This window comes from Ruditapes philippinarum, unplaced genomic scaffold (genome assembly GCF_026571515.1).
Source record: "Ruditapes philippinarum isolate M1 unplaced genomic scaffold, ASM2657151v2 ctg822_1_1_1_1, whole genome shotgun sequence".
Classification (NCBI taxonomy): Eukaryota; Metazoa; Mollusca; class Bivalvia; order Venerida; family Veneridae; genus Ruditapes; species Ruditapes philippinarum.
Genome location: NW_026852739.1, coordinates 111,521 through 128,920, shown reverse-complemented (window position 1 = coordinate 128,920; position 17,400 = coordinate 111,521). Strand labels below are relative to the sequence as shown.

The 17,400-nt window shown below is 33.9% G+C and overlaps 1 protein-coding gene across 1 annotated transcript in view; it reads right to left on the bottom strand.

Moving 5' to 3' along the window:
* Nucleotides 1-17,400, bottom strand: part of LOC132723036 (uncharacterized) — a gene marked incomplete at its 5' end in the record, with an annotated part of 145,153 nt that overhangs the window by 27,761 nt on the left and 99,992 nt on the right. The window contains 2 exons of the mRNA XM_060707705.1: nucleotides 8,179-8,297; nucleotides 8,690-8,798. Coding sequence (XP_060563688.1) covers nucleotides 8,179-8,297; nucleotides 8,690-8,798 — 228 coding nt within the window. The remainder of the gene's footprint in view (nucleotides 1-8,178; nucleotides 8,298-8,689; nucleotides 8,799-17,400) is intronic.

Sequence of the window (17,400 nt, the reverse complement as noted above, 5' to 3'; positions counted from 1 at the left end):
TACTATCTTTTCATTATTTTCCATTTATATTCCCAAGTTAATATTTTGAAATATTTTGAAATTTTATATACAAACTTCAGTGGAGCGTGCCTTTACTATTGAACATGCAAAATGATTAACATTCAAGCAGTACTTGGTTGGTAAGTTTGTAGGTACATAAATAAGCAGAAATATTTATGAACATGCAAATAAATGTTTCTTAAGAAATAATATATCCCAAACTGTGATTTTATCGCTCAATAACATCACTGTTTGGAGTTCGGATGCGAGGAATTATATCACAAGGCCGTAGCCAGAGTGATATAATGATGCGCATCCGAACGACAAACAGTGATGTTATCCAGCGATAAAATCACCGATTTGGATATATTATTTCGATTCTAACATGACATAAACAAATAAAAGCTGCCGTACCTGCTATTAAGCAAAATTTCGCCTGATTTGTTTCCGTACTTATTGTCAGCGTGTCGGATTTTATAGTGGTTACGTCACATGTATAATGATTACGTCACATGTCTAAATATAGAATGTCAAACAGTGACTCTATTGCATAATAACACACACTTTCGGTTCTTCTATGTTCAATAGGGAAAATGCAAGTCGTGTTAGAATTCTATATAAAGCACAGCATTGTGATGTGAAAAATCTAAATCTTTTAAACAATGTAAATATGTTCAGCTTTTTATTCATCCATGATTTAGACAGGAAACACTGTCATTTCTTGTATAAATGTGCATAATTTATGCAGCAAACCTTTTACATTATGATACTGTATTGATACTTTTCTAAGAAAACACATTTCAATACTGTGCCAGGCAGACTAAATGATAAAACATCAAAATCAAAATTAAATTTCCATTTCAGACAAGCCAATAAACAAAGCACTATTGTTTCAGTCAAAGAAAAAAAAGTTTAGATGCACAATCTCAATATTGATATCTCTTAACATACTCAAGTACATCAACAAAGCATAATCGTGATAAGTTACTGCAGGAACATTTTAAAATATTTCAGACAGCAATTGGTCCAGCCTCACAAACAGATACCCAAGTGGCTACCCTTTTGTTTACACCATTGATCTGTTAAGGTCATGAGAAAGAATTACTATCCATAATAAATAAATAACTGTTCCCTACTGTTTTCCTAAAACCACCCTAGATATCCATATGAGAGTTAGGGCAAACTCTGTTAAGGGACTAATAACCAAATTCAAGATATCCATTCACTTTTTATTCTTGCTGTTAAAGTCTGTACATTTAAGAAGTTCAATCAAATGAAATAAAAAAATATCATGATTTTTTCTCACTCAGTAAAGTTAGGTATTAAAGTAAGAACAGTATGCATACTGTGAAAAGAAAAAAAAATGTTTTGAAACAGAACTAATAATTCCATATACATAATGTATAGTTGAAAAAAAAGAGCAAAGATAAAGTTTAATGTCTTTTATAAAAAAAGCGCAAAGATAAAGTTTATTGTATTTTATCAGACATAGTAAAATGATGACTTTTCCATTTGACTAGATACACTGCCTTTTCTCCCTCCGGTCTTTGTTTAATTAGATGTTTCCATCAACCTGTCATTCTCGTCTGGCTCTTTAGCTTCCTCAGCTTTGTAAGCTGAAAAAATTAGTACATCAGTGTACCAGTTTATTGGCTTGTCTGAATAATTATTACAGTATATGGTATAATATCACACACAAGAAGCTCACTATTTTTGTTATGCACAGATGTTAAAATGTAAAGATTTATAAAATTTGTGACAAAATACAACCACACTTAATGTATAAAATGTGAAGAGCTACAAATTGTGTCAACTTTAATGACTGTAGCATGAGAGAGGCAGACTGACCTATGATAATATGCAGCATAAAAAATTGAAGCTTGTTCTATGTTAACATTATCTCCTTATTAAAGTCTACACTTACATTATCTCCTTATTTAAGTCTATATTTACATTATCTCCTTTTTAAAGTATCCATTCACATTATTTCCTTATTTAAGTCTATATTTAAATTATCTCCTTATTTAAGTCTACATTTACATTATTTCCCTATTAAAGTCTACATTCACATTATTTCTTTATTTAAGTTTACATTCACATTATTTCCCTATTAAAGTCTACATTCAAATTATTTCTTTATTTAAGTCTACATTCACATTATTTCCCTATTAAAGACTACATTCACATTATTTCCTTATTTAAGTCTATATTTACATTATCTCCTTATTTAAGTCTACATTTACATTATTTCCTTACTCATTTAACAAAGATTAAGCATCTAAGCAAACTACGAAAAGGAGATGAGCATTAAGGCAGACGGACATTCACGGAATACATCTTCCAACAAATATCCAGCCACATACGACCAGGATAACTAGAAACAGATTCAATCCAGCCAAAGTAAATAATGCAACAAACCAACAATTTTATATGCCATAAAAACACAGTATAGCTAACTGCTAAACCATAGTCAATGAATTTTATTTATTCATAACAATTTTAAATTTTGAGCTTTTCACTTTTGAAAAAGATGTAACCTTAAATTATACTTTATCTTCAAACAAGCCTAGACTAGTTCTTTTTTTTCATACAAGATAAACAAATAATCATTTAATGAAATAACAATTAATCCACAGTTCTCAATATGGAACATTTTTGTCCAATAAAAAGTTTTGTCTCTGTGCAGTCACTCAAGATGTAGTCTTTTATTGAGCACACTTAATGTCCTGGAAAATATACCAACATTGTCAGAGTACCCGGAATTTGATATCATTATGAATGATGGAAAATGACTATGAATTTCAACACCATTTATCAATAGCATTATGTAGTTTGATGTTTTTTTCTTTATTTTCATCATTCTTAACTTTATAAGCAACAAAAGAAAATATGCTGTTTACATTTATAATTTACTAGAACTCCGCGAGTCGGATGTGTCGCCTTGTGAACAATGTAGTTTAGGAGAAATGGCCAGGACAAAAATGAAATTTGAAAAATAACAAAGGGCAATAACTAAAAAATTAATAAGTGCACAGCAGCAGTTTCTGTGCACTGCACTTCTTATCAATAAGATCTATCATTCTATGATGTTTCAAGTCCATAGCTTTCATACTTGAGGAGAAATGACCAGGACAAAAATAAAGTAAGAAAATCAACAAAGGGCAATAACTCAAAAAATAAGAAATGCAGAGTATCAGTTCTTATGCACTGCACTTTTTCTTAATGAGATCTATCATCCTATGAAGTTTCAAGTCCATAACTTTTATACTTTCGGAGAAATGGCCTGGACAAAAATTAAGTATGAAAATTAACAAAGGGCCATAACTCAAGAATTAAGAAATGCAGAGTACCGGTTCTTGTGCACTGCACTTCTTCTTAATGAGATTTATCATCCTATGAGGTTTCAAGTCCATAGCTTTTACACTTAAGGAGAAATGGCCCGGACAAAATTAAAGTATGAAAATCAACAAAGGGCAATAACTCAAAAAATAAGAAATGCAGAGTACCTGTTCTTGTGCACTGCACTTCTTCTCAATGAAACCTATCATCCTATGAAGTTTCAAGTCCATGGCTTTTATACATTAGGAGAAATGGCCTGGACAAAAATAAAGTATGAAAATTAACAAAGGGCAATAACTCAAAAATTAGGAAGTGCAGAGTACCGGTTCTTGTGCACTGCACTTCTTCTTAATGAGATCTATCATCCTATGAAGTTTGAAGTCCATAGCTTTTTTAGTTGAAGAGAAATGGCCTGGACAAAATTAAAGTATGAAAATTAACAAAGGGCAATAACTCAAAAAGTAAGAACTGCAGAGTACCGGTCCTTGTGCACTGCACTTCGGTTATTGAAAGAAGCATGCATACCAAGTTTGAAGTCAATCAGACTTATAGTGACTGAGTTATGCTCCGGACAAGCTTTAGGGGACGCCGACAACAACGCCGACACAGACGCCGCCGCCGACAAAAGTAACCCCTATATGTCACCTTTTCAAGGTGACACAAAAACTGGACAGAGAGTCCAAATCATTCTTTTATAATACCTTACTATGCTATATTTGACTAAATCAAACATAGGAATCAAAGTTTCTAGCTATATACTTGCCAACTATTCAATATAAAACTCAAACAGCTTCAACAACTTAAATAACTGTATCATGCTCTAAATTCATATATTTTCTTCATTAACCATCAATTATAATTCACACTTAGTACTGAGTCATGCGCTAAGGCAATACACAAACATTAACAGGGTGGCCAATGATTAAGATATTATACTGCACATAACTTTTAACCTTGCACATGAATGTAATGTGAAATACAGTCAAGACTGTTTTAAGAGACCGACTTTGGGAATCAAGAAACATGAGGGCCCTGGATCGCTCACCTGAGAAATAGGTTAAACGGTCAAAGTGAAGCCCCTTTTCGCCCCAGAAGAAATAGCCAAAATTAAAACATCGTGAAAAAACACCAGATTTACAGTACATATTAGAACTAGAAATGTGTCCATAGGACACGGGTGCCCCCACCGCGCCATTGTTCTGTCAATCTTTTTACTAAGTCAAGGGAAATAACTCTACAAATACTGGATAAATCCACAAGCGAAACCCCAGGTGCAAATCTAAAATATGCTGAGCAACCTGCCTATAAGGTTTAATGACTATGTCAAATCCTTTTTGAGAAACTTGCGACAAGTTGAAAATTGCAAAAATTTTCTAAGTGAAGGGCAATAACTCTAAAAATACATAAATCATAAATCCAGACGAAAATACCTGGTGCACAACTGCACATGCTGATCAATATTCCTGTAAAGTTTCATGACTCTAGGTCAAATACTTTTTGAGTTACGTGCGACACATGTTGAAAATTGCCAAATTTTACTAAGTCAAGGGCAATAACTCTGAAAATACTGAAAATATCCAGACGACAATACCCAGGTGCACAACTACACATGCTGATCAACATTCCTGTAAAGTTTCATGACTCTAGGTCAAATACTTTTTGAGTTATGTGCGACACAAGTTGAAAATTGCAAAATTTTACTAAGTCAAGGGCAATAACTCTAAAAATACTAAAAATATCCAGACGAAAATACCCAGGTGCACAACTACACATGCTGATCAACATTCCTGTAAAGTTTCATGCGTCTATGTCAAATACTTTTTGAGTTACATGTGACACAAGTTGAAAATTGCAAAATTTTACTAAGTCAAGGGCAATAACTCTGAAAATACTAAAAATATGCAGACGAAAATACCCAGGTGCACAACTACACATGCTGATCAACATTCCTGTAAAGTTTCATGTCTGTAGGTTAAATACTTTTTGAGTTACATGCGACACAAGTTGAAAATTGCAAAATTTTACTAAGTCAAGGGCAATAACTCTGAAAATACTAAAAATATCCAGAGCAAAATACCCAGGTGCACAACTACACATGCTGATCAACATTCCTGTAAAGTTTCATGACTCTAGGTCAAATACTTTTTGAGTTACGTGCGACACAAAAGTGAACGGACGGACAGACGGACGGACGGACAAGGGTAAATCTAAATGCCCGCCACTAACGTGGGGGCACAAAAAGGGGTTTTATTTCAACAAACATAGTAGCTATTCACTAGAAGATGTTTCATGCTTAATATCTAATCAAAAGCACTTTCCAATTTGTCACAAGAATTTTTTTTAGTTTTTACTATATATATATATACTTGGTAGACATCCACTGGAAGGTGTTTCATGCCAAATATCTAAGCTCTACCTCTGTTGGATTTTTACCAGAAGATTTTTTAAGTTTTTACTATATACATTTAAAGAAAATCAATGACTCCTGGGGCAGGACCAATTTTGACTGTAGAGCATTAATTTGAACAAATTTGGTAGGCATCCACAAGAGATGTTTCATGCCAAATATTTTTAAATATATCTAAAACAATTTTTAAAGTTGACTACCAAAGGAACATTCCTGTGAAGTTTGGATGAAATAGGCTTAGCGGTTTGAGGAGATGTTGTTTAAAGTAAAAGTTTATGGACGGATGATGGACAAAAAGCGATCACAAAAGCTCACAATATCATTTTGTGACAGGTGAGCTAAAAAGGAAAGTTCATCATATATTATTCCTCAAGTCTTTTTTTCCATGCATTATCACTCCACAGGGAGTCTATACCGGAGCAGATTTTTTGTCATCTGGAAAAAATAGAAAAAGAATTAACTAAAAATATGTCCATAGGACATTTAATATGCTCCGACTTCATTTGCAGTCCCAGTGGCATATTTACATACATCATAAATGTCCAGTGTTAATATTAATAAATACAGAAGAACTTCTATAAGATTTTAAGACAAGAGGGCCATGATGGCCCAAGATCGCTCACCTGACCCATGAAACTCATCCAAACAATTACCTAGACAAGCATTCCAACCAAGTCTCATGACAGGTGAGTCAAAAATGTGACCACTACAGTGTTAACAAGGATTATCCATATTTGAGCAGTGTGACCTAGTTTTTTATCCAGGTGACCCATATTCAAACTTGACCTAGAAATCATCAAAACAAACTTTCAGACCAATTTCCAGGATACTTGGATCAAAACAGTAGCAACTAGAGTGTTAACAAGATTTTTCTATTTTTAGCTCCGGTGACCTAGTTTCACATGCGATTTCGAACTCATCCGAGCAATTACCTAGACAAACATCCTGACCAAGTTTGATGATAATTGAGTCGAAAATGTGACCACTAGAATGTTAACAAGGTTTTTCCATATTTGGGTGGTGTGACCTAGTTTTTCATCCAAGATGACCCATGTTTGAACTTGACTTAGAAATCATCAAACAAACTTTCAGACCAATTTACAGAATATTTGGATCACAACAGTAGCCACTAGAGTGTTAACAAGATTTTTTCTATTTTTAGCTCCTGTGACCTAGTTTTTCATCCGAGATGACCCATGTTCGATTAAATCCCAGCAATGACCTAGACAAGTTTCCTGACCAAGTTTGATGACAATCGAGTCAAAATTGTGACCACTAGAGTGTTAACAAGGTTTTTCTATTTTTAGCTCCTGTGACCTAGTTTTTCATCCGAGATGACCCATGTTTGAACTCATCCGAGCAAGTACCTAGACAAGCATCCTGATCAAGTTTGATGACACTTGTGTCAAAAATGTGACCGCTAGAGTGTTAACAAGGTTTTTCTATTTTTAGCTCTTGTGACCTAATTTTTCATCTGAGATGACCCATGTTCGAACTCATCCGAGCTATCACCTAGACAAGCATCCTGACTAAGTTTGATGATGATTGAGGCACAAATGTGACCCCTAGAGTGTTAACAAGGTTTTTCTATTTTTAGCTCTGGTGACCTTCTTTTTCATCCGATATGACCCATGTTCGAACTCATCCGAGCTATCACCTAGACAAGCATCCTGACTAAGTTTGATGATGATTGAGACAAAAATGTGACCGCTAGAGTGTTAACATGGTTTTTTCTATTTTTAGCTCCGGTGACCTACTTCTTCATCCGAGATGACCCATGTTCAAACTCATCCAAGCTATCACCTAGACAAGCATCCTGACCAAGTTTGTATGATGATTGAGGCAAAAATGTGACCGCTGGAGTGTTAACAAGGTTTTTCTATTTTTAGCTCCGGTGACCTAGTTTTTCATCCCAGATGACCCAAATTCAATCTCATCCGAGCTATCACCTAGACAAGCATCTTGACCAAGTTTGATGATGATTCATGCAAAAATGTGACCGCTAGAGTGTTAACAAGGTTTTTCTATTTTTAGTTCCGTTGACCTAGTTTTTCATCCGAGATGACCCATGTTTGTACTCATCCGAGCTATCACCTAGACAAACATCCTGACCAAGTTTGATGATGATTGAGGCAAAAATGTGACCTCTAGAGTCTGTTAACAAGGTTTTTCTATTTTTAGCTCTTGTGACCTAGTTTTTCATCCGAGATGACCCATGTTCAAACTCATCCGAGCTATCAACTAGATTAGCATCCTGACCAAGTTTGATGATGATTGAGGCAAAAATGCGACAGCTAGAGTGTTAACAACTAAATGTGAACGGATGACGGACAATGAGCATGCTCAGGTGAGCTAAAAACTACAACCCATATTCACTTAATCAAAACACTGTCTATATAGCAGTACAATTAATCTGTTAATTGAGTACATACCTGTCTTAACATCAAGAAAATGTCTAACAAACCCTCCACTGTCTAGTTGTCTAATCAGATCTTTTCTCCTTAATTCTTCAAGCTGTTCCATCACCACACTTTCCTCCGCAAAATCTATCCTGTAATAAAATTGTTCAAAAATTTACTTGGGATTAGTTAACCCATGACCTGCAGGAATTGAAGGTGATTGGCCTTTGCCATCAACTTAGAGTCATGTCTGCCTGCATGTCCATGCAATATGACTAGGTTTTGTGTTGTTGGTTGCTCAATTTTTGTAATTTGATACAGAAATCTCTTAAACTTTGAATGGACTATTTCAATTTCAAAGCATGGCAAATCTATTTCACTAATTCTTCAGGTCAAGGGATATGGACTACTATTCTGTATTATCATTCTGCCAGTACCCCGGTATTAAAATAGTGAGCATTTTCTTAAAATTCTGTTTCTTTCTTCTAGGACTGCAGAGTTTACATAGACACATCTAAGAGGTATCAAATCATTTTTCAAGTACCTGATAAGATCTTTAACTGACAAAATGTTGGGATAAACTGATTCTAGTACATGTAGCAACTTCTCACACACAATTTCTTCCCATGGCCTCAAATCTTGCTTTGTGATACCTGAAAAAATATCATTACACATTAAAACACTAACTGTATACAATTTGTTTAACCTGTCACATCAAGAATGAAACAGTAGAAATTGTAGACAAGTCTATAACTCTGTCATCTGATTGGCTGACATTCAGCCTAAGGAGGAATTTCAACCAATGGTTGCATTGTATTCGAAGACTGGTTTCCTTACACAGTTAATTTATAATATTGTGACATGCAATATAACTTTGAACATAGTTAAATCATCTGTTTTGTTATAGCATCTTTCAATTCACATTGTACAAATATTTTCAATCATTAAAACACAATAACAACACAATAAAGGTCAGATATTACAGCTAAATGAGAACACACATTAATTTACAATTTAACTTATCATGAACACAAACACAATAATTTACAATTTAACTTAAGGTGACAACGGAGTCAATTATCACTGAAAATACCTAAAATGAGATTTTTTGCTTAGTAGATTTATCAACCTTTTCTGAACACATTCGTGATTTAATTTTGGAAGTAGTTAGTCCAAAAAATGTGTTTTTAAACATTTTAAAACGGTACCTGTACCATTTTTATCTGCTATTCGCGTAACCTGTCAATTATCGATAACGCTCCGCCCCCTGTTGAGGCATCAATGAGGGAAATCGGTAGTTCCATATATGCGTGAATTACCGGTCCATACTGGTCCATACTACCCGTAATTCATGTATCGTACAAATACCGTACATCTTTTATGAATATCGTCTACCTTTTATTTAGCCTTTTTTTTATAACATAAGAAATTGTCGGCCAATGTACGTAACATAATGTATGAAACATAAATATATAGCGGCAAATCGCACGACCACGTGGTTGATGCTAAAATATCCATAATGTGTTAAAATAATTTGTCTGTCCCGTTAATCTGATAGATATTACATTGAGTTTATGGACTTTTGTACGTATTCAAGGGCTTGCTTTACATTCATCCTCGTTTTCTAACAATGTCAAGTAAAACAACAACAAAACAGACAACATTTTTTATGTGAACGCCTATATATGACTTGTGGTAATTTAAGGTGTCCCTGACAAATTTCTAAACCATTTTAGATTGTCTAAGGATGATTATTTCTCTATGAATCAATAAAAAAGATAATAAAATACGAGTATATTATCAGTGAATGCTCTGAATAAATTGTTCGCCAGTAAATCGAACACAGTACTAATAAACCTGGAACAAATTATGGAATTTATTGTATATCCCAGTAGAAACTGGATCTCTATGCCGTGCATAGATGATTTTCATGATCATAAAAGTCAAGAAGGTCAGATCATAATGATCGAGTGATACCTTTTATTTCTATTAAAATATGTTAAGCATTTGTATCAATTTGGAGGAAAAAATATATATAATATCCCTTTCTAATTTGGAGGAAAAAATATATATAATATCCCGTTCTAGCGTGGACTTTAAAAGACCGTCAGAAGCTCAGTTTTTTGTTATTTTAATTTATATTTTAACGGAATTTCATACACGAATACACAGACAGAGTGACACTGGTGTAATATAATAATAATGCCGATGATAATAATAATAATAATAAACTTCAAAAGTGAAACAATTAAATACCCCACTACGTTCCATTTCCCCCCACCGAGTGCCTCAAATTTTACCGAAAGTCACGTGACATGTGCGACCGATATCAGACGGAAGGTAAATCACGTTGAGATTTGAAGATATTTCTGTTATAAATTGATATTAATCAGCAACTTTTTAATTGGTCAGATGTCACTGGGTCATAAAATGTTGTTAGAGTATGTTACCGCAACTTGTGACCCTCTCTGGTGCGATATTTGTGTATTATGCAATTATTTAGCGTGAAACGTAGGGGTCCGAGAGAGAACAGCCGATTTATGACACTTCGTTTGATGCGGGTCGGACTAACTTTGAATCGGCATAACTTTTTTAATAATCAAGCAATTAACATGCGGTTTAAAGCACATGAAAGGGAATTCATTTACGGAGGGAACCGTGTCAGGGATTTTTGTTTGCTCAATCAGCGACTTAATTATCTTTAATTACGTAATATGTATGGTGAAAAAAAGTCGCATAAAATGTTTGACGTTACGTAATATTTTTTTGAGAAAAGATAAAAAAAATTTGAGACACGGTTCCCCAGATATTATAAATATGTTCATTTTCCAAAAGTTTGATGACAAAAAAATAAAAAATAACTTTGATATGACGATTTAAAATTTTAGGATTTTTATTAAAATTCAATCATTTACAAAGGCATTATTTTCAAATTTGTTATTTTTTATGATGATCAACGACATTTAATGCACAAAGATTAAATAAATAACAATTATTACTAATATAAGTTGGTTTAAATGACATTTATGTGAGTACCACGGAAAGTGTCTGTTGTCACCTTAATGCAAACACAATACTTTCAATATATACCATTTTTTTTTACATTTTGACATGACAAAGAAGTTCTTTTTTCTGACTGGCAAATCCCTTAACCTTTCCCATACAAATCATGCACCTTTAACTAATATTTACAGTATGTATATCTAAATGTAGCACTATTCACAACTTCCCTATAGAGGACCATAACAGTCTATTGCCTTGCATTATCATTTAATTCAATTCAATTTAATTTAATTCAATTTCATTTAAACAGAAAAGTATATTCATAATGGAGGAAAAACAATACAAAATTTCACAATTACAACATTAAACAAGAGGGCCATGATGTCCCTAAGGTCGCTCACCTGTATATAGGCCCCCGAAGCGGGCCAGTTTAAACCCCAGGGCTTTCAATTTACAGAATATTTGGATCACAACAGTAGCCACTAGAGTGTTAACAAGATTTTTCTATTTTTAGCTCCTGTGACCTAGTTTTTCATCCGAGATGACCCATGTTCAATTAAATCCCAGCAATGAATCATGAAAAACTAATTGTACCTAAACCAAAAACAGAGTGTTTTAGGAAAACACTTAATTACTCTGGGCCTACAATATGGAATGACATTCCAATACATGTTAGAAATTCTGAAACTTTGAAAAAATTTCAAGCCAACTATATTCATTGGCAATTTTCCATTTAAATTATATATGTCATTTTTCCATTTTTATTGTGTACATAGCTTGCTAAATATGATACCAGGATGACTAACTGTGTTGTTTTTTAACATTAGTTGTATTTTTCAATATTGAAGTTTTTGAAAATGCCACAAAGTGTAAAAAAAAATAAAAAATAACAGTTTATTTCTTAAATGATGTTTTGTAAATGTTGACTGTATATAATTTATGTCACATTGTATTTATATGTTGTTATGTTACATTGTATGTATATGCTGAGGCCCACATGGAAGATCGGGAAACCGAATGTGCTAGCCTCATTAAATAAAGTCGTTACTTACTTACTTACTTACTAATGACCTAGACAAGTTTCCTGACCAAGTTTGATGACAATCGAGTCAAAATTGTAACCACTAGAGTGTTAACAAGGTTAACTATGTTTAGCTCCTGTGACCTAGTTTTTCATCCGATATGACCCATGTTCAAACTCATCCGAGCTATCACCTAGACAAGCATCCTGACTAAGCTTGATGATGATTGAGACAAAAATGTGACCGCTAGAGTGTTAACATGGTTTTTCTATTTTTAGCTCTTGTGACCTAGTTCTTCATCCGAGATGACCCATGTTCAAACTCATCCAAGCTATCACCTAGACAAGCATCCTGACCAAGTTTGATGATGATTGAGGCAAAAATGTGACCGCTAGAGTGTTAACATGGTTTTTCTATTTTTAGCTCTTGTGACCTAGTTTTTCATCCCAGATGACCCATATTCGAACTCATCCGAGCTATCACCTAGACAAGCATCTTGACCAAGTTTGATGATGATTCATGCAAAAATGTGACCGCTAGAGTGTTAACTAGGTTTTTCTATTTTTAGCTCCGGTGACCTACTTTTTCATCCGAGATGAGCCATGTTCGTACTCATCCAAGCTATCACCTAGACAAACATCCTGACCAAGTTTGATGATGATTGAGGCAAAATTGTGACCGCTAGAGTGTTAACAAGGTTTTTCTATTTTTAGCTCTTGTGACCTAGTTTTTCATCCGAGATGACCCATGTTCAAACTCATCGGAGCTATCAACTAGATAAGCATCCTGACCAAGTTTGATGATGATTGAGGCAAAAATGTGACTGCTGGAGTGTTAACAATGTTTTTCTATTTTTAGCTCCGTTGACCTAGTTTTTCATCCGAGATGACCCATGTTCAAACTCATCCGAGCTATCACCTAGACAAACATCCTGACCACGTTTGATGATGATTGAGGCAAAAATGTGACCTCTAGAGTGTTAACAAGGTTTTTCTATTTTTAGCTCTTGTGATCTAGTTTTTCATCCGAGATGACCCATGTTCGAACTCATCCGAGCTATCAACTAGATTAGCATCCTGACCAAGTTTGATGATGATTGAGGCAAAAATGCGACAGCTAGAGTGTTAACAACTAAATGTGAACGAATGACGGACAATCATCGATCCTAAAAGCTCACCCTGAGCATGCTCAGGTGAGCTAAAAACTACAACCCATATTCACTTAATCTAAACACTGTCTATATAGCAGTACAATTAATCTGTTAATTGAGTACATACATGTCTTAACATCAAGAAGATGTCTAACAAACCCTCCACTGTCTAGTTGTCTAATCAGATCTTTTCTCCTTAATTCTTCAAGCTGTTCCATCACCAAACTTTCCTCCGCATCAACTTTCCTGTAATAAAATTGTTTAAAAATTTACTTGGGATTAGTTAACCCATGCCCTGGGAATTAAAGGTGTTTTGGTTTTTTTCCCAATAAACAAAGGGTCTGTCTGCCTGCATGTCCATGAAATATGACTGGGTTTTTGTGTTTTTTGGTTTGCCCCAAATTTTGAAATTTGATACAAAAAATTTCTTAAACTTTGGGGACTTTTTCAATTTAAAAGCTTTGGAAAATCTATTTCACTAATTCTTAAAGGGGCAAGGGATTTGGACTACAAATTCTGTTTTTAATCATTTGCCTGTCCCGCCTGGTTTTAAAAATAGTGAGCATTTTTTTAAAAATTTCCCCTTTTTCCCTTTCTTCTGGGGGAACTGCAGATTTTCGACTCAAAGATTCAAATCTTTTTTAAAGTCCCCTGATAAGTTCTTTAACAAAAAAATTTTGGGGGTTAAGCTGTTTCCCTAGTTCATGTAGCAATTCTTTTTGATACCTTTTTTTTCCCATTAACAAAAAAACCTTTTAACTGTATACAATTTGTTTAAACCTGTCACATCAAGAATGAAACAGTAGAAATTGTAGACAAGTCTATAACTCTGTCATCTGATTGGCTGACATTCAGCCTAAGGAGGAATTTCAACCAATGGTTGCATTGTATTCGAAGACTGGTTTCCTTACACAGTTAATTTATAATATTGTGACATGCAAGAAGTTCTTTTTTCTGACTGGCAAATCCCTTAACCTTTCCCATACAAATCATGCACCTTTAACTAATATTTACAGTATGTATATCTAAATGTAGCACTATTCACAACTTCCCTATAGAGGACCATAACAGTCTATTGCCTTGCATTATCATTTAATTCAATTTAATTTAATTCAATTTCATTTAAACAGAAAAGTATATTCATAATGGAGGAAAAACGATACAAAATTTCACAATTACAACATTAAACAAGAGGGCCATGATGGCCCTAAAGTCGCTCACTTGTATATAGGCCCCCGAAGCGGGGCCAGTTTAAACAAGTTGAATTTATATCCCCCGCCGAGTACTGGTTATTATTAACACAACAACTGAAGACATAAGGCTTTATTTATATATTAATCATGGCATAAACAGTAATATTCTTTGAACTTGATAAATATTCAGGGCAATAACAGAGCCATAACTTTGTGTTAAATAGTAAAATCTGGAAATGTCAATGAGATGTATGCATACTACATAACTAATCAAGGGCCATAAATCTGAGTTATAAGTATGACTGGAACAAGGCGACTATATGCACATCTCCTCTTAGTATCCCATAAAGTTTCATTGAATTCCTATAGAGGCTATTCGTTGCCAAAAATCCAGCCTTTGAAACTTGACAATGCATACTTCGGTTCTACTAAACAGATTAGTAAAAGTCTAATTGTCGATCCGAGAGTTACATACTGCACTGGTATGAAGCATTTTAATTATCTCGATTTGATAAAATGAAAGCTGTTAACATGCAACTTAGATAAATTGCAAACTGTATTTATAAATGTATAACTTCAAATTTGCGACATGTAGAAATGTAAACGATAGAACGTACACAATACGTTTAATGCTGTGCATCATGACGTTGAGAATGTAACTGCATCAACTTGACACACTCAGGTTTACAACACCACACTTTCCTTTTACATTCTAACGCGATTAACATTTGTAAACGATTTTGCAACTTCCATATATGGAATTATCACGGAAATAGACGAAAATTAATAGGCGGAGCCAATTTCACGAAAGCAGAATATAAAGAGAGGTAACTCTTGCTGGTACAAAAATATTTCAAATTATATAGAAACTGTTACATCAATCTTGACTTTGAACATCCTCTGATTTTGTTAAAACGTATTCTAGTACAGGATATTCAAGTAATGCAAAATTGGTTCAGATATAATGTAAAAGTGTAACAACGTATATACTGATAATGAGCATAATAATATGCAAAAACTAAAGTTGGTGAAATAACACAAGGAAATGTTTCCCATATATAATGACACACACCACTATATATTGATATCAATGCTAGGGTTTTGTGAGCCACGGCAATACTCTTAAGCATATCTTTTTTTTTACCTTCAGCAAATAGTACTAGAATGCGATACATGGAAGGCACTTTTGGCAACACGAATAAAGAGAACTGAACAATAAGCCTGTGCCTTCTTTCTTTAAAGGATTAATTTGGGTTGTAGAAAAACTCATATTTTTGACCAAGTGTATAACCACGAAACAATGCAAAGTTTACTATCGATAATTCCGTTGTATAACCAAAACTTGTGAATTTGTCCCATTTTAATGTTGAAATAAATATTCAGTGTATCCTGGCAACTCTGTTTACCTCCATTGGGAGGTATTTTGAGTCATAGGATGTGATTAAGCCTTTTATTGTTAAATATATGTAAGCTGGCATAGGTTAAGGTCTTTTTATGCATTGTGCTGAATCAATAGCACCTCAAAAATCTGTGTATACATGCTGTCATTAGCTGTTTCCTAGAGTTGCTGTCTAGATTTGCTGTCTATATGATCAACAACAGAGAACTACTTTTATGAACATGAAATACTACACAGAAAATTTATTAAGTTTTGTAAGTGATGGCTTTCTAAGAGATAAAATAAACAAGGTATACATAAATTGATAATCAACATACATACATTTGGACTCATTTAAATTTTACTTATTGAAAAACAAAATGGGGAAAATGGGAAAATATATGGTAAAAATAAAAAGTTATGTACGAAAGGGTACATACAACTTTGGTTATGATTTTACTATTGTTAAAGGTTTTTTTTCTTGTCAAGTCATACGCTAGAATTAAGGTTACTAATATAATAGTACTACTGGGAAAGACAACAGCCAGAATTTGGTCTGTATTAGTAATTAGTCGTATCAAAATCTCTATCAGATGTTGACTTGAAAATTTGAAAGTGGTAAGGTAGCAGTTTATCTGTAAATGTTACTCATTTCTATGCAAATTGGAATACCATCAGTAAAATTTATTTGTCGTTGAATATAGTCTTTTCAATAGTTTTCACTTCCTTGAAAAATATTTAACCTCAGACAGTATGTAACCTGGTGTTTTTGTGTTTTTTTTAAGTTTCTTTTTCCAGGAAATGTGGTGTCTACAACGTTTTAAAACTTATATGCCTATGTTCCTTTAAAGTCCGCTGATGTTGATTGTAGGCAATCATGCAAGTGAATTATGTTTAGTAACTAAACACCTTAAAGGCATGATAAACGGAAACTACGCGACGGTAAATACCGAAAATGAGCGGAAAATACGTTTATTTACGATGATTTAGTGGGCGGTAAAATGGGCGGAGCTTATTTTATCTCCTATTGAAAAACGTGTAAAGCTGGATAATGCTGATCTGAATCATGATGGTTCGACAATGTAAAGCTAAGAATGTAACTTCTGTTTTGAGTATTCGAACACTTGGTATTGCTACTATCAGTTAATGTTTTGTCGTTTAACAAAATGTATTTTGTTGAAATGCATATTTACAATGTTAAATCGGCAAACTCAATCCAAGTATGCAACACTGGAGTTTACATACAAAGAAATACAATTGTATTTTTTCCATTAACAAACTGTTCAACTCAGATCAACAAGGCTGGATTTTTGGCAACGAATAGCCTCCATAAATTCCAGCCAGTAGTAGCAGAGAAGTAGCGAGGAAACAAATATTTTTCTATATGGATACTGCATAACTAATCAAGGACCATAACTCTGAGTTAAAGTGTCTGACCGGAACAAGCCGAAGATATGCGCATCTCCTCTTGGTATTGAAGGTTCCCATAAAGTTTCGTTGAATTCCAGC